The 18429-nt window shown below is 43.3% G+C and overlaps 1 protein-coding gene across 1 annotated transcript; it reads left to right on the top strand.

Annotated features, from left to right (window-relative positions):
• Positions 1 to 332: 332 nt before the first annotated feature.
• On the top strand, positions 333 to 12248 carry CCNE1 (cyclin E1). The gene is made up of 11 exons (XM_005490075.4): positions 333 to 492; positions 590 to 680; positions 862 to 930; positions 7090 to 7232; positions 7308 to 7443; positions 8242 to 8388; positions 9164 to 9259; positions 9614 to 9748; positions 9831 to 9942; positions 10027 to 10184; positions 11053 to 12248. The coding sequence occupies exons 1-11, from the start codon at positions 479 to 481 to the stop codon at positions 11173 to 11175; spliced, it is 1224 nt and encodes a 407-aa protein (XP_005490132.1). The 5' UTR covers positions 333 to 478; the 3' UTR covers positions 11176 to 12248.
• Positions 12249 to 18429: the final 6181 nt, after the last annotated feature.

Below are 18429 nucleotides of genomic sequence, written 5' to 3'. Positions count from 1 at the left end.
CCGCCCCCGCCCCCGCCCCCTGCCGCTCCCGGTACTCCGCGCGGCTCCCGCGCCCCGGCGGCCCCGCCCCGGCCCGCGCGCGGCCCCACGTGCGCGGTCGGGAGGCGGCCCCGCGCCGCCGCCGCGCGTTTAAATGTCCCGCCGGGCGCGGCCCGCGCCGCGCGCAGGGACGGGAGCGGCCGCGCCGTGAGGCAGCAGGCGCCCGGCGGAACCCGCCCGCCTCCCGCCCTGCCCCACCGGCCCGGCACCCGCCGACCACCCGCTCCCGGCCGGAGAGGGCTGGTGCGGCGGTGAGTGAGCGGCAGCGCGGGCGGGCAGGGGGCGGTGGGCGGCCGCGGGGCGGGGGGAGCCGGTGGGGCCGCTCTGGCCGCCCGTTGCGCGCCTCTGCCGGCCTTTGTGGGGGGGTGTCTGCGGCTCGGGCCCGCTCGGCCCCGTCCCGCGCTCGGCTCGGCTCGGCCTGCCGGCCAAGACGGGTGCCATGCGCCGGGAGAGGTGAGTGCGCCGGGCCCGCCTTGCCTGGGGCCCTGCAGGCCGGGCACCCCGGCAGCCTCCCCGGCCGGCGCTCGCTCAGTTTCCCCTCTCTCCGCAGCGACTGCGCGGACGACAAGGGTCCTGCCAAGGGGGACGCCCGTGCCGAGTACGCCATGCGAGCCCGCAAGAGGAAAGCTGATGTGGCCACGGTGAGTGCGGGCCCCACCGCCGGGCTGGGCCCCCGCGGCCTCGCCGCCTTTTGTTGGGGTGCGGGCCCCACGCGGTGGGCCTGCGGGGCTGTGCTCCTGCGGGAACAGGCGGGTGTCACTGCGGCCAACAGCTGCTGGGCCCGCGGTTTGTGCTCCGGAAATCATATGTCGCTTTTTGCAGTTCTTACAGGATCCTGATGAAGAAATTGCTAAAATGGAAATGACGAGAAAAAAGCCGTGCGCAAAACAGGTAATTGAATTGGTTTTATATGTAAATATTGTAATCTTACTTAACCCTGCACTTACTTTGCAGTACCTCATTATTTATGGTAGCATGGTGAAACAGGTATGCTGCTGCCACATGCTGCACAGTAGTGGGCAAGGGGGACTCTTGGCCCTGGTTAATGATGGGGTGTGCAGAACAATTCAGTTCATATATGTCGTTTTGAAGCCTTTGTTAGATACAAGGCCTGTGTTGATCTGAAGCATTATGTTAATGCTGAAGTGAATTCAGCTGTCCTTGAGTTGAAGGCTGCACCTGTCAAGCCTTTAGACCTACATTTGCCTCTCTGGAGAGGTGCAGCAGAACAGTCATGTGCTTATGTACCTTGTACATGTGCTCCTTAAGCATGCAGATAGGCACATCTCTTGAGGTGGTTCTTCTTGTAGTCATGTCTCTACTTCTCTGTCATCTGGGAAAGAGGAAAGCATCCCCTTTTCTCCTAGATCAGCTCTACTCCTATTGACAAGGGTAATTATCAGACAGACTAGGTAAGGGGTTCCTGGTTAGAATTTGGAAGTGTATACTTGATGCCCATGGTGTGGTAAAACAGGCTTTGTTTCTCTGCAGAACAAAGGAATTTTTCTATAAAGTCACTCTACCTGTGAAAATCAGCCCTGCAGTGGAGGTTGATAGTGACCATTGCTGACTTCCTCAGCAAGGCATGTAGAATGAACCAACTTAAAAAGTTGATTGCTGTGTGGTGTGTGAAATTGAAAGCATGCTGCCTTTGTGCCTTGAGTAGCCTGTGTTCTGGTATAGGTGCAGTCCCCTTTTTTCCCTGGCATGTGCACTCCTGCTCAGTCCCTGTCACTGCACCCAGGGTGATGCTGAAGGTGCAGAAGTCAGGGGCAGGGTGTGCAGCCTGTCCTTGTTTGGGAGGCCAGGCTGTGCATAATGTGGCACATCTAACCCAAAGTGGCAGCTGGAAGTTCTAAGACTGAAGTGCTACCATAACAGATGGGCATCATTGTTTGGAATGGCCTCTGCTTGTTGCAACTGCGTACACTAGTTATCAGTCAACATATTAAGCAGGGCTCAAATGGTGAGCATTTAATGAGGGGATCTCTCCTTCCCTTCTGTCTTTCTTTTGCACAGTATATTAAACTAATTTCTCACTTCTGACAAGGAAGAGCTGCCTGTCCTTCACTGCAGCTTTCTCCTTCACCAGAAGATTCATTCTGTTTAAACTGAGCAAGGCCTTCTTGTGCATGTTTATTGCATAATAACAAGGATTTGTTAGAAAGTCTCAATGGGGACCCAATTTTACTGTCTTCCAGAAAGACAGTGGAAGGAAACTTATAGTATCTTTAGTATATGTTGACCTTCAACTTTCAAAGCAGATAAAGACTTCCAATTTTGTCTTCTTGTTTGTGCTCTTGGCCTGGTAGCCATTCAGTGTTACTTCAGGATGGATAAGTAAACTAAAACTTAAAAAATTTAGGCAGTAGGCATCAAAAATCTTTCTTGGGAATTTTTCAGGGTCATTATAGGATACTGGTGGAATTTGACCCCTTCATTCTATAAGCAATAAATAGTATCATGCCTGTATATGTTTCCCTACACAGATCAGGTATTTTTGTTGTGACGAAGTAGCCAGATTGTTCCAGATCTGGTTAAAAAAGCTGACATTTGGCTGCACAGCAGCAGCTCTCCAGTCTATGGTGTGACACAAGCTATTCTGTGATATAAATTGCCATGGACCACTAATGAGAATATGTTTACGGTTCCAGCAGCAGTGTAGAGGCTGGAATGATAGCCAGGGCAACAGTTATTCTGTGGAGACACGACAGTTCTAAAATGCAGGCAGCCATAAATCCACTGCAGCCTATACCACATGACTTCTGCATGAAATAAATTGTTTACTGACACTAGTTTATCCACAAGGCAAAATATCAGAGTCACATCCCACTTTATGACATCTTCATAGTCAATTCATTAGTTTTCTTCTGTGGAACATAAGGCCTCAGTTCTTAATTAGGATGCCGTTACCCTTTATGTGATGAAGGGGTGGCTATATCATCAGGTCTGTGACAGCAGAATATTGCATAAATTCTCTGTTTGATTTTGGAGAACTGGCACTGCTGTAATTCTGCTGGCAATTCTCATACTAATTCTGGCTGCTGTGTGGGGATGAATACACTTCTGAGGCTCCATGTACAACAAAATTCATCTAACTAGATTAGAATAATCTGTGTAATTGTGATGCAAGTTGCATGGTCACCTCCATATAAAGTGAAGAATGGAATCTGTAAGTTAGTTTCTTTACTGAAACTAGCTAACATTTTCACATGTAAAGGTGGAGTAAACTCTCAGGAAGTTTTGATCAGTTTCTTGCTGGATGTGTTTCAGAATCTGATTTTAGCATTGGCAAAGTGCAAAACACCTAAGTGTTTTGAAAATAGCTTAAAAAAAGATTCTTTTACTAATCTAGATTAACTTTTGAAGATTCAATTTAAAAAAACCAAACAAAACAAAGCCTACAAAAAAGGAGTCTAAACTATCCACAGGTTGAGAACTGATGTAGCTTTAATCTGGTTTAGGACATTTAGACTCTTATTTCAAAGGTGTAGAAGCTCCTATGCTGTCCAAGAGGATTGGACCAACTGAATAGTGTGAGTTGCTCTTTTGTGTCCTGTTTGCTAAATCTGGAATTCCCTTCTGATGGTGAAGAAAAATTCAGTACTTCAAAGTAATGTATCCTGTGAGTGAAAAGTGGCTAGAATTATAGGTCTTGCTATTTCTGATGGGCAGACTAAGGCTGTGGAGTTGGAAGTGATGCCATTGTCTGTGGTATTAGGGGCTGCTTTAAGGGTGACAAACAGGCCTGTTCCCCTGCCATTGATTTCCATGCTAAAGAGCCTCTGATGTTGCTGTTTGCATGCAGTCCTGTGTCATTCTCTTCCTCCTGCTGCAGTCCTTGCTTGTCAGTGGAAGCTCATTCTGGTGACTCCTAGCTCACATTGAGGTGCACAGGTGTTTCAGCAGTTTCTGTTTATAGGTGCTCTTCACTGAAGGCCCTGCCTGGCCTGTAACCAGTAACCCCAGTGCTCTGTTTTGTCTGATCTATATCCTGAAAGTTGTTCAAAAAGATTATTTTCTATGAATATTTGGTGTATCAGTGAATGGTGACATGCTGCAGGAAAATGAGGCCTACTAATGTCTGAGCTTTATTAAGACCCCCCACCTCTGAACTCCTGGGTTTTCTTTGTTTGGAACTGGATGGGCTTGGGTGCTCTAATGGGCTCATCATCCACCTTCTGCCCTCTTGGTACCTCTCCTTCCTAATGAGCCTTCTCAGGTGCTTTTTTTCTCCAGTCTGTCTTTTGTTCTCAGGTCTGAGATAGAGATCAGCATCTGATTAGTTGCTCCTGTACCTTGTACATTACTGTGGGAGTCACCAAGCTTTTTTGCTGGGCTCCACACAGATTTGAAGAGGCTGTTCTCCCCACTGATGTTTTTGCTTGTGTGCTGCTTCAGCTCCTGTTTGTGTCAGAAGTAAGCTCAGGACTGTAGTGTTTCCTCTGTTAGGCTGCTCAGATTCTGGGTAGCATCTGTTGCTTTCTGACAGGTCTCTATTTTTGGTCTGGCTCTGTTCAAGCCCAAAGGAAGTTCTTCATGGTTTCCTCATACCCTCCCCACCTTAAACTGTTCTTTTTTTGGTAGTGGCTCCTATTTCCTTACAGTTACAGTGTGAGGTAATGCAGTTTCTTGGTAGTGTTTCTTGCTTTCAATTGAGTGTCTTGCTAAATCTGTTTTAAAGACTCAAGAGCCTGATTGATATGCTCATTCTCCACCAAAATCTGTGCCAGAGTTACGGTGCTCTCTCACCCACACTAATTAATTCCTGTCTCCTTCCCCATAGGCTGCTTTCTTTTGAGGCCCTGCACATTAGTTTCATTCTTGTCTCTTGCTGAGCTGTGTACTTGTAGTGTTGCTCACATCTTTTTCCCCAGTGTCTTGTTAAGTGACATTATGTTGTCAAAAACTTTGTTTTCCCTTCTTTTTGAAACACCTAAGAGGCTCTTGAACTTTGATTTCTATTGCCTTATAGAAAATTGAGGCTGGTGAAATATCTTTAGTATTTTTGCATGTGATGTGTCTGCTTTGAGAGCTTTGTGAGCAAGTCTCTTGTCCTTCAGAAGCTGCTGGTGTAGTAGGCACCTTTAAACAGATACTGTATAATCTACTGCTTTTCTGTTTGCTGATTAACTGATAAGACAGCACTTCTCCAAAGGCTGTTGGCAGCTGGGCTTGCTGTGCACTTTGGAGAACAAAGTGTGACTAAAGTCTAGTTTTGAGGAAGGACAAAAATTAACTTAAAGCAATGCTGATTCGATGTTTTCATTTGAACTTTCAGTTTGTAAGGAGTCTGTAATTTTTAAGATAAGGATACTATTCCCTTATTTTGCCTCCCCCCCACCCAAATTGAATTCTGGCATGGCTGGGTATGTAGCTATGCTGTATTTGCATGTAGAACTCCCAAGAAGAAAAAAGACTTGATCTATGTGTCAGTAATTCAAAGTGCAAAGCAGTCTTAGCTGTGAGAGAACTGTGAAATGTGGTTTTGGTTTCATCAAGTCAGTGGTTTCTGTTTGTGAAACTAGTGCAGGAAGGAGCCATTTTGCTGGAAAGTGATGTCATATGTAAGAAAGATGGCAAAAATCAGCTGTGGAAGCTTTTTTACAAGAGGCAAAGTTTCACATAGTGTTTTACTTGATAGCACCTAGTTCTTCTGAACTTGCTTTTAATTTATTTTTTGTTTATCATATTAGAAATCTGTTAGGGAGTTCCGTCCTTTTAGTGGTGCAGAACTCATGAATTTGCAGCAAGATGGCTGGCTTCATTATTAAACAGAAATGCCAAATTTTAATTTGCTTAGGCATGATGACTTGGTGCTGGCTTTGTATTCTACTGCAAATCAAGTAGTGTTTTCCTGGGGCACTGTGTGAAGTGTACAATTTAAGAGTTAGATGGTAGAAGAGTAAACCTAGATTTCTGGTCCAAATAAAGGTTGAAAGGACATGCCAGGTGAAGTTTTGGATAGCTGATGTTTGCAGACCATGGCAGAATTTGACATATAAAGTTATGACCTTGATAGTTAAGTAGCAATTACTTAACATGTGCTTGGCTATATTCTGAAAATTGGGTCATAAGTGCTTTGGGGTTTTTATCTTAACTCTGCTAAACAAATGAGTACAAAATCCTACAAACTATTTTGCTGTGTTCATCATCTGAGATGCTTTGCATGAAAGTATGGCTTCAAGGCATATTATCTACATATTCCTGACCAGAAATCCTGACCTCATATTTGGGTCTTTGAGTTCCATCTGCTTGTTCTTTACTTGAGGGCAAGTATATTTTTGGTCAAAACAAAACATAGCATGAGAGTAGGAGGTTCTGACTTGGATATCCTTCCATGAAACACTTGTGGTCTTTCAAAGAGCAGGGTGGGTGTTCTTCAGCTTTAGTTCCAAGCTTTCTCTACCTTCTCTACCGTCTCTACTCAGCACAAGTGAGGCCACATCTGTAGTGTTGTGTCCAGCTGTGGGCTCCCCAGTAAAAAAGAGGCTTGAGCATAGAAGAAAGAGTCCAGAAAGGTTGATCGAGGTAATTCAGGAACCAGAGCATCTTGCTGATAAGGAAAGGCTGAAGAAGCTGGGGCTGTTTAGCCTGGAGAAAGGTCTCTGGTGATTTGTGTCAGTTGTTTATAACTATTTGAAGGGAAGATGTAAAGAAGATGGAGCTAAACTCTTCTTAGTGGGATGGGACAAGAGGAGATGGACACAAACTGAAGCAGAAGAGGTTTCCTGTTAATATCTTGGAACAATTTTTACTGTGAGGGCAGGCAAACATGGCACAAGTTGTCCAAAACAGTTCTGGAGTCTCCATCCTTGAAGATACTCTAAAGCCTTCTGGTCATGGTCCTGGGCAGGTGGCCCTGTGTGAGCAGGGAGCTTGATGGAGAGACCTAAAGGTGCCTTCCAGCCTCTACTGCTCTGTGATTCTGTGCAGTTCAGAGATAGGACACTGGCAAGAAATTGTGACAGAAGTTATGAGTATTGTCTCTCTACAGCTAAAATGATTACTTTTAAAAGCCCAGTGTGAAATTGGTGTTTGGTTTGACAGAAGTCCTGGGCTAACATCCACGAGCACGCCCACATGCTGATTCCCACTCCGGACAAAGACGACGATCCCGTCTGTGTCGATTACTCGCGCTTTATCCACCTGAGCGTTGTTCCCACCAGAGCTACCCCACTGCCAGCTCTAGGGTGAGTGTGCTGGGCTGCTGCTGCTCTGCCTTCCCCCTGTCTCTTGAGCCGAGACTGAACCTTGATCTCTTTCAGCTGGGCAAACAAGGATGATGTATGGAAAAACATGATAAACAAAGAAGAGACCTACGTGAGAGACAAATTCTACATGCAAAGGCACCCCCAGCTGCAGCCCAAGATGAGAACCATCCTTCTAGACTGGCTAATGGAGGTAAGCTTTTCTGTGCTTGTGAGTGTCTCAAGTGTGCTTTTGTTGAAGTGCACTAATAACTGTCATGAGTGCACTTCAGAAGCATGTTGAGCTCCAGATACTTGTCTTCATCTTAAATTTTGTCAATGAATTACACAAAACTTAAAGAATATATGATGTACTGAGCTGATGATTTGCAGACTGTCAATACATTCTGTTACTCATTGAGATTGATAGTGGGCAATAATCAATTTGTCCCTATCACAGGGTAAGCTTTTAAGATCACGCTGCAGACAAAGGCTGAACAAGTAATTAAGAGTCACTGTAAGAAGGAAGGTGGTTAGCTCTGAGATCAGATCCATCTCCCAGCCATTTTATCTGTTTTTGTCATGCAGAATGTGCTACAGCTCCTCTTGTGTCTTGAGTCTATTTCACTATTTGGGTGACTTGGTGGCATAGGCTCTGCTCTTAAAGTGCTTGTGAGAATTTTCTCTTTTGAGGCTGGAATGATGGATCTTTGCAAAAAATGAGGAACTGATGTTCTGACATTGTTGGAACATGTGCTTGCTTTTCCTAGAAGGGTTTTCACTCTGATCTGGTTTTTTTCTTGGAAGTTACTGTAATGACAGTCATCTTGTGTCAAAGGAAACTGTTTAACTCTTGCAGTTAGTTAACATGTTACTTCACAATAGCAGTGGAAGTAGAAAGCTAATATAAAACTTATGTCTATCTTATGGGTTTTTTTTGATACTTATGTAGCATCTAGTTTAGACTTTTTAACACTGTTCTTGACCTTTGTAATTTCTGTTGTTTCCCCAGGTTTGTGAAGCCTACAAACTTCATAGAGAAACGTTTTATTTAGCACAAGATTTCTTTGATCGCTTTATGGCCACACAACAGGATGTTGTAAAAACACTATTGCAGCTTATTGGTGTCACTTCTCTGTTCATAGCAGCAAAGCTTGAGGTAAGTGTCTGCAGCTTAACTTGTCATAAAAATGTGAATGGACACACAGCACAATTCTTGGATGCTGGAAATATTGTGGAAAGCTTTATGGAAGTCCTTGCTATGATTTTTTTCAAATGGAAGACAGAACAAAGGTTTTTTTGTTTGTTTGTTTTCAACATTCCTGGGTTTTTTTAGAAGTGGGTAAAATTATACTGTGAAGTTTTCTAGTTTTCTCATTAGAGAATTCGGTGTTAGAGTAAATCTAAAGTTGTAGTTGCAGTTGTTAAGTGAATTTTTGGCTGGCTGCTGTATACAGAGACCACTTGCTGCAATTTCATTGCAATAGAGTACCTACTGCATGATAGTCTGGGCTATTATTTACTGGAACAATTTGAACTACTAAAACACACAGTGCTTTAAGTTCTCAGTTGTTTAAAAGAACTGATGTTCAGTCTGTTCTTAAGAGATAAAAGGCCTTTTCTTTAGGATGCTTTAAAAAATCTTGATGTCAGTTGTGATACAGTCACAGGGGTGCAGTCAAACAATGCAGGTTTGTACTGATCCATCCAAAGTGAGAGTTGAAGGCTATGATGGACAAGAAATCTGTGTCTATTAAAGGCAGAGAACACAGGATTTAGAATGGGGGAATAAGGAATTATCCCCCCTCCCCTTTCTGTTTTGGCAGGCTGAAGCAGTGGTTGTTCTGTTTATTTCTTTACCTTTTGTAAAAGTAACACATGAAACTAGTTGCAACCTATTCCACAGATTAAAGACTTGATCTTCTGCCTTTCAGGAAATTTATCCACCAAAGTTGCACCAGTTTGCCTATGTTACAGATGGAGCCTGTACAGAAGATGAAATCATCAGTATGGAATTGATCATTATGAAGGTAATATTTACAAGTGGAATTAGTTTTTAGAAATGTATAGCATAATCAGACTAAAAGCAGAGCTTCTCAGTTAATCTTAGGTGCTGCTAAGAGGCACAATTTATCTGACTCATTAGAAAACAGTGCTTTCTTTAGGTAACAACTGATCTAAAGCATCCACCAGTATGTGTATATTAACAAAATTATTTGTTCTCTGACTTCAGCAGGAAGAGCTACAGGAGAGTATTTGATTTGCATGTTCTAAAGATGCCTTAACCAACTGGGATTAGAGCTTGTGATTGTTTAACCATCTTGCATGGTTTAAGTTAGGAACTTAAATTGGCACTGAAATCTTGTGTATGTCTGTTCTTTCAGGCTCTTAATTGGAACTTAAATCCACTGACAGTTGTATCATGGCTAAACATTTACCTGCAAGTTGCATATTTAAATGATCTTTATGAAGTAATGCTGCCACAATATCCACAGCAGATATTTGTACAAATAACAGAGGTGAGACTCATTTCCTTCAAATGCTGTTTCACCTGGAAAAGTGGTTTTCTATGAGGCTTACTCAACATCTGTTGTCTTTCAGCTCTTGGATCTCTGTGTGCTGGATATTGGCTGCTTGGAATATACCTATGGAATACTTGCAGCTTCTGCTTTGTATCACTTCTCCTCATCTGAGCTGATGCAGAAAGTTTCAGGTATTGGCTTTTATAAACTTAAATCTTGTGTGTTGACAAATATTATATCTTGATTCAGGAAGATAAGTGTGCCTTGTGTTGCAGGTTATGAGTTCTGTGAGATAGAGGACTGTGTGAAATGGATGGTCCCGTTTGCCATGGCTCTGAGGGAAGTAGGAAGCTCCAAACTCAAACACTTTAGCGGGATAGCTCCTGAAGATTTGCACAATATACAGACACACATCAACAGCTTTGATTTGCTGGTATGTATGTGCAAATGAAGCCAAAAAGCTGTCTGTGGAATCTCTGAAGTGTTGTTTCTTTGGTTTGAACATACAGTCCACTTAAGAGAACCATGAGCAGATTGAGACTGAGGGTATTTAGGTGATAAAAGGTATAAGGTTATAGTCCAGATCCAAAATTCTTGAGACAAGGACTTTTCTTGGGACTGACTTGTTCAATATTTTGTTTAAAGATGATTTAAGAAGATGTGCCTTCAGCCTCTTGTATCAAAAGCATATAACTACCCTAGAAATCAGAAGCATTTCTCTGCCCTTTGGGGTACTTCAAATAAGATGTGTTAGACCTTTCTCTCTAGGAAATACCACTGATGCAGTCTTGTCTGATCTGGAACAAAACAAAGATTGATCACTTGAGACTGATGTGGTGGGATTGTTACGTGACAGTGGTCACTGACAAGCAGTGGAGCAAGAGTGGTTTTTAGTGTGAGAAACTTGCAGAGGATCAAAATCTTGTTCAAAGAATTGTGGTTTAAGCTATTTGGGTTAGTTTTTCTCTTTAGGTTATTGAATTCTAGGTAGAAGTTAAAGTTCTTCCTGCTCAATTGTTTCTCTGTTTTGCTCTCTTGAAGGTACAGGAGTGGTTGTGTGTTATGAATGCCTAATGCTAATCATCAGATTCCAAAAACTAATACTGATCTCTGAGTTGTACTACAAGTAACTACTGTGAACTATGTGATTTATCAGTTACTGTTAGGAGAGTTAGATATTGATATGCAATGCAGTTCCAGATTAACAGTATCAGATTATAAAACACTGAATTCTCTTGATCTGTTTCATAAACACACCAAAGTAAAGATTTTTTTTTCCCCTCTTTTTCATGTGCTTTCAGGACAGAGCTCAAGCAAAACAAGCCATATTGGCTGAGCAAAATAGGACTTCACCTTTCCCCACTGGTGTTCTTACACCACCACAAAGTAGTAAGAAACTGTCTTCTGGACTGCAATCAATCTGACTTTAGGAACTGTTGGTGGACAGTTTTGCTCAAGTGCCTGTTCTGCTGGTTTTGGCCCCTGCTCCATTACAGAAATGCTGCCAGTGAAGTTCATAAGCTTTCATGGAATCTGAAAAGGAAACCTTACTTTCATCTGACAGAAGTTTTTCTATTTGAAATAGTTTTATTGAATGTTAAAATATTTTAAAGAAATGGATCAAGTACACCAGCCACTTGAAAGAACACTGAAGTGTGCTCCAGATGCTGCTACGGAGGGTGATGCTTGATCAACTGTTCAGAAAAAGGGCTTGAAGTTTAAATTAGTTACTGTGCCTGTTTGTCCTTTGGGTAATCTGCAGATTTCTCTCCCTTGTTGACAAATGGGCAAAAAGTGCTGTGGAAGACAACATTTCAAAGCCTCTTTTTCGAATGGTTGGCTTACAACTTGATGCCTTTTAAAAAACTCTTTATTGTAAAAGCTGCTATGTCTCTGTGTATTCATTTTTAATAAAAATGCTGTCTAAGACAGCTGGTTTTATGTATATTTCTAGATTTCTTTTAACTATGATCAGTAAAGTTTTTTCAGACTGTGACCATTAATAAGTGTGGGAGTTGGGGATGAATAGTGTAGAAACTATTGCTTTATTTATTTACCACTATTGGCTTATCCATGGAAACTTTTTATTTGGATACTAAGGTAAAATTGTCATGTTGGGCTACTTGGATTTCCTCTAGCCAGGTGCAGGAGGCTGGGGAGGGGATAATAGACATGACAAGTACATGGGGAATTAACACTGTAATGATCAGCTTACTGGGGAATTCTTGAATCAGGTTGTCTGGATTGTTACCCTGAGGTGATCAGTAGGAAAAGTCTACCTCTTCCTAAAAAATCATTTAAGCATTGGGGGTTTGGCACAGTGTTTGACAAACAATCATGTGTGCAGAGTTGATTTCAGGAGATGTGTGTGCCTTGTTACAGGAAAGTCTTTGATTTTTGCAATGTCTGAGAATCACGGAGGTCCTAGTGGGACATTTTCTGGAAACTGATGGTTCTGGAGAGGAGGAGAACACAGAAATAAATGGTTCTTAGTTTTTTTGTGTGTTTTTTGGTGCTTATTTTGAAGGACTGTTCAATAACACTGAAAACCTTTGTGAGACTACCAGGGTTCCTCATGTCCTGATGCAGATAACTTAAATGCTACATTTAATATTTCAGGAAGCTTCTGTTCTCTTGTTGATAAGATTTTTTTTTTAAACACTTTAAAAATAGTTCTCAACAAGGCTGCTTTTTATTATTCTTTAAGTTATTCTGCTATTTTCTCTTCCCTGACCCAGTATTCTGATAAATGTTAAAGATTTAATGTAATAAAAATGCCTATCGTAATTAATGGTAAGCAAGTTCTTTGGTGCTGCTGGCTTTCTTTCCTTGCAATGAATGGTTTTAAGTTCTGTGTTAGCAAGTGCAAATGTGAGCTGAACATGCTTGCTGGAGCCAGTTTGGAGAGCTTTTAATTTCTCAGAGAATTGCATGTCCTGGACAAAGGGGATGTAATTTTTGCTGATTAGTGAAGGATTTGCCAAGATGTATTTTGATGCTTTGTCCTTAAATGTAGAACACAAAATGGGAGTGGATGAGGGAAAATAATCCTCCTGAAAGGTAGTCTCTAGATTTAATTTCTAAATCAGCAACCATGTTTCAGTTCTAGGCCTTTTGGTGTTTATTTTCAGATCTTGGTCCCTTTTAGATGTTTCACAGCAAAACCACCATTCCATTTTTTAATTTCTAGCTGCCCTCTTAAAAATGGGGATTGTATTTAACTGTTCAAGAATATATCCTGCAGCAATATTAGAGATATGATAAACTCTTAACTTTCAGTTTAAGCTGAATATTTAACTGTGGTCAATACCTATGCAAGAGTGACTGTAGATGTTCCATGGGATTCTGGGCTGTGTGGGAAACCAGGAGCTGAGAGACTGATCCACCTGTGAATTAAACTTGTTCAGACAACAGGCTTCTCTCCAAATGTGATCTCAGCTTCAGATGGTAATCCTGTTAATTTGACCACATTTTTGTTCTGTGGAAGGTCAGCCGCCTCTATTCTGATGGAAGGCAGTGTGTTCAGAGCATAGAGATGGTGGCTCTGCAGCTCCCAGGTAGGAATGCTGTCACATCCCAGCTTGAGGGGGGCTACCTTGAGAGCTATTTTCTTACTTTCTAAGAATTGTTTCTGGTTTTCTATTGCCACACATGGATACTGTGTTGTCTGTCTGGTGCACTCTTTCTAGGGTGGCTTGAAATAAAACTGCATTGGTTACCACAAATTGAAAGGAAGATTTTTAGAGAAGAAGAGTACAGGTAATTTTAAAGAAGATAGTTGTCCCTATTAGAAAAAAAGCCAACCATCTCCAAGAGGGAGTTTCCTCCCTTTTTCTCTGCTTGTGGATCCTGTTCTGAATTTTGATCCTGGCCCAGTCTGGTGGGGCGAAGTAACCAATGCCTGGCTAGGTAAGAGAAAAAGGGTTAGTGTATTTGGGCTGAAGTTTGTGCAAAGAAGATAGGCTGATACCAAATATTACATTCCTGCAGGCTCTGACCTCAGGTGTGTTACCCCAAGAGGTTGGGAGAGGCCTCCAGGGGGGAGCAGCCCCAGGGTGATGCAGGAGGGGCAGCGCTGGGCCAGCCTGACAAAGCAATTTAGCTGTGCAGTGCTGCACACTCCTCAACTGGAAACTGCCTCTCCTTAATAGCTCCAGACCAGCATAAAGCATGCTGCAAAGTAAATTGAATTTGCAGTAACCCAGGTGGTGCATGATTATCTTCTCCTCCTGAAAGGTTTGTCATAACAATGCATCAAACCCTCACCTTGGTCTGAAAGCTGGGGGCATCAGAGAAACTGAACAACAGAAATGAATCCAGTGCTAATTTTGCATTACTGCCACTGTGATATTGGAAGCTGGGGGTGGCTGTGGGTGTGTTGAAGGAAACAGCCCCAAATGCGTGAGCTGAGGCTGCAGTTTGAGCTGGGGTGGAGGGGAACAGGGCTGGTGATGAGCAGAAAGGATGGAGGCATGGTGGTACCCACTGAGCCATCCAGATGCTCAGCTCTTGTAAATGCTGTAGGTACCTAACAGAAATAGTTATTGGTATAAATAGTTCACAGAAATAGCTGTGCATAGCTTGTCTGCCCTGAAGCAGGAGGGTGGTTTCTCTGGTTTTATTTCTAGGTCTCAGGTCAGCATCTCCTCTTGGTTCTCAGGAATTACCACATGAAGAGTTTATTACATCCCTGCTTGCACAAGGTGGAGGTAAGAGCCACCCCTCAGGCTGGCTCAGGGTTCTGTCTGTTCCTGGGTGCTGTTTGCTGCCCACACAGCTCAGCACAGCAGCCTGAGTGCAGGAGGCTGCCAGGGTGGGACACTGTCCTGCAGCCAGGCTGGCAGCTCAGACCCCACTGCTGGTGTTTGAGGCTCACAGCAGCATCCACTCCTGGGGAAAGTGTTGGGGAACCTGAACCTCAGCTTGGGAGGTGCCATAGCCTGCAATGGGCTTTGTTCCAGGCTTTATTTGGAGTAACACCTGCAAGGTAAAGCCTTGTGGAGCAGTTGGGGGTGAGTGTGCCTGCAGGTTGACATTGGATGTACCCACTGCCCCTTGTTTGTTGGCATGAACCTTCTGTTCTGGGGATTCAGGGAACTGCTGTCTCTGGGTATTTATTAACATTTAAAGCACCAGATTATTCATACCCCATCTTCCAAAAGCCTCTACAATCAAAAAAGAGTGACAGTGACATTGGCACTTGCTGTGAAATAGCCCAGGTTAGTTTTGACTAGCCTTGAATTTGTTGGGGATTAAGAACAGCTTGGCCTGGACTCTGTGGTCTCTGTTCAGGTTTGGCATTTGGAATAGGGGATGTAGCTCTGTCCTGTGCTGCCTGTGGCAGGAAGCAGCAGGGCTCTTCCCCTTCTGCTCGTCCTGCCCTCGCCCCAGCCATGGGGTGGCCAGTCAAGGTGGGCAAACTGAGGGCTTTGGGGTTGTATTTTATTTTTTGTGTGTCTGTGAGATGGCAGAAGAAAAATATGTACAAATATGAGCAGACTTTCATGTCCATTTCTTCTTGTTATGGCAATTTGTGACACTTCTCTGCTTTGAAGTTAAACCTGCAGCAGAGCACCCACTTGGCTTGGGCTGATGAACAGTGAATTTTTTGATGATGATCCTGTGCTCTTTCAGCCACACTATCTGCAAACTGGCTTTAAAGTACAAAACGTGTTTCTCTCAAATTTTGAGTAGTCCACTATTGCCACAACTTATTATAATCAAACGTTTAACTAAGACTGCAGAATATTGCGATGCTATGTGAGCTATCTCCTTTCAATCTCTTGAAATAAGAAGTTTATGTTAAACAGAAGGGGGAGGTTTGTATATGAAGCTTTTTATTTCTGTTAAAGGTGAGTTTCACATTAGAAAAAGAAAGAAAGTATTCTTTGTAGGCAGAATAAAACCAGGGATTTCAAAACTCCACAGACTGGTGTATTTAAAGGGCAAATTACATGAGATGGCTATCAGGGAAGGACAGAAAACCTTTCTGATCCCAGGGGCTTTGGTCCTACAGATGCTGCCAATGCAGGGAAGCAGAATGTCTACTGGAGGTGGAAATCTACTTGTAAACTGGGTTTGTTTTACCAAGCCAAACATATTCTCATGTAACTCATATAGTAAGAAAGCAAATGTTTTTATAATGCACTGATTTTTTTTTTTAATTTTCAGCATGATGGCAATAATATTCAAGGAGGAAAAATATGAAAGCCTAAATGTTTGCCTCAGCATATATGTTTGCCTGGGGTATGAGGAAAAATTGTGTGGAGCTTCTCCCACCTGGTGCCTCTCTGTCAGATGTGCCCAGCCCTGCTCCTGGGGTGCAGGAGAGCAGGTGCCTGACAAGAACTGTCTTTATTTGAGGGGAAAAGATTTCCTTTATCAGCCTGTGCTGTTATGAGTCTCAAATGTTAACTTCTGCCTTGGCTAAAGAAGTAAGAGTTTTGTTGTTTCTTAAATTCCCATGACTACTGAAAAAAGAGAAGTTACTTTGTTTATAGACAGTGGCTGGAGAGGGGAAATGCTTCTGTAAATCTAAATGCACTTAATGTCTTTCTGGCAGTACTACAAGTGGTCACTCTTCATTTAAAACTCAGTATTTGGTCACATATATTATACTTTTATACCATAAAGGCAACATCAAAGCATCAAATGTTTGGGTCTCTCACAAACTGTATACAGTGACATTCCTTGGAAATGAAATAAGGGGTCTAATCAAGAGCTAAACAATTTTCCTGACAGAGAAAAGCAACAAGCCTAAACATTTTCTGGAAAATCATGCGGTTATCATGTGTGTAGGGTGGCTGTTTTTCCTGGTGCTAAAAGCAGAGCTGGGTCTATTTTGTTCCTTTGGGGGGCAGATTCTTTTATTTGAGTAGGGTCAGGAGCCCAAAGTAACTTATGTACAGATGTGTGTTTCCAGAAAGAAGCTGTTGCTGACACAAGGATGGGAAGTCCTCTAAAGCTGACAGGGTGAGAGTGGCTGCTGTGCATGAGCAGGGAGCAGAACTGCTCTGGGTCTAGGACTGTTGCTTTCTTCTTAAATATGGATGGAGGAGGCCTCACATACAACTAAAAATAAGTGGCTTGGCTGGAAATAAGAGAGTAAAAATGAAACTGTGTAGGAATGTGTTTGGGCTCCTCCCAAGGCAAAAGGAGAAGTAGGGACAGCTGTGACTTGCTCAGGTTATCGTGTTCAGACTCCAGTTACACAAACTCACCTATGGTGTGCTCTGTGTGCAGCCAGGATAAATGGCTTGAGCTGTCTTGGAATGGATCCCAGAGCAGCAGCATCAGATGGAGAAGAGTAATATGGTGCTTTGTTTTGCAGCTCTGTGCAAGGTGTTTGGATTATTTTTGGGGGAGGCACTCTATCAGGACACCAGCCTCTGCAGCTCAGCCCAATTTTTCTACGTGTCAAGAGTTATTGACCATTTACAAGACTTAAAAGATAACCTTTATCTTTTCACCCCATTATCCATCTTCCCGTTCTTACCAGCTGCCAATGTCATTTTTGGACTGTGCAGCTCACAGTGAGGTGTGGTTGTTACACTTGGGTTTAAGATCAGTCTGAGAATAAACAAGTTGTTTTCTCACCTCAGCCAGACCTGCCAAATGCTGCTGTCTGATGTGGGTAAAGCTGATGTTTCTGGGCTTGCAGGAGGCACCCCTCTTACCTCTGCCAAAATGATGATGATGAGGATGTTATTTGAGCACAGGAGAGGGCAAATGAAAACCTTTTTCCATCTCTGATTGGGAAGACTGGATGTCAGCCTCGTGAGAGCAGAGAAAAATGTTTTCGTTTTGGCCAAAATCCTGCAGAATGAAGAGTGCTCTGAGGAAAGGTTAGCTGATCCTGCATGGTGTTATTAGTATTCTGGGCTTCAGTCAGGAGATTAATAATAGCCACAGACAGTGTCTCTTCATATTAAAGTGTCTTCACATGAGTAGTTTGGGTGAGTGCAAAAGGACTGCAAGGCACAAGCAAGCTGTCTTGTCTCGCCCCAACTGACAATGAGTCAACACTTTAATATAAAGAACAGACAGTTGGTAGCAGTCATTAACATAACAAAGTGCCCTATAGATCACTCCAAATTCATCTCACTGGTTTTAAGCAAATGTTTTCCCCTGAGAAGTGGCAACAGAACAATTTGTTGGATGTTTTGCTGCCTGGGCCACCCTGTTCTGCTGGGAGTGGGAGAGGTGCTGCTTGTGCGATGGCTGCTCTAGAAACCCCTAAGTAGGGGGTGGTATTTGCTTGCAGTGCCTGGATTGGTTGGTTGGTTTTTTTAACCTGATTTCCTACCAAACCTTAACTCAAGGGGATTTTTTGTGGTTCCTCTCCCCACTTCCCTGTCTCTTGGCTTCCTCCATTGGACGACTTAAAGACGATCTGACTTCTGCTAATGGAGGTAAGAAGAAAAAGGAGTCAGACAAGCTGCTGATGCTCTGTGAAGGAGCAGCACAGGCTCAGCCACTGTTCTCTGTGCTTGGCCACAGCCTGGAGGAGTGATGGTGGAGGCTCTGTGCTGGTAGGATCAAGGTGGGAAGGGAGGAAGAAGGAACTGGGGCTGTAGCACAGGCAGGTGTGATGCTCATCTGGCACTGAAGTAGAATGAGCCTAAGAGTAGCCCCAAGGAGGGAGGAAATGCCATACACCAAAGAAGGTCTGTTACTGG

This window comes from Zonotrichia albicollis, chromosome 13 (assembly GCF_047830755.1).
Source record: "Zonotrichia albicollis isolate bZonAlb1 chromosome 13, bZonAlb1.hap1, whole genome shotgun sequence".
In the NCBI taxonomy this organism is placed as follows: domain Eukaryota; kingdom Metazoa; phylum Chordata; class Aves; order Passeriformes; family Passerellidae; genus Zonotrichia; species Zonotrichia albicollis.
The sequence above is the reverse complement of the archived record's forward strand: the minus strand, read 5'-3'. Positions and strand labels throughout refer to the sequence as shown.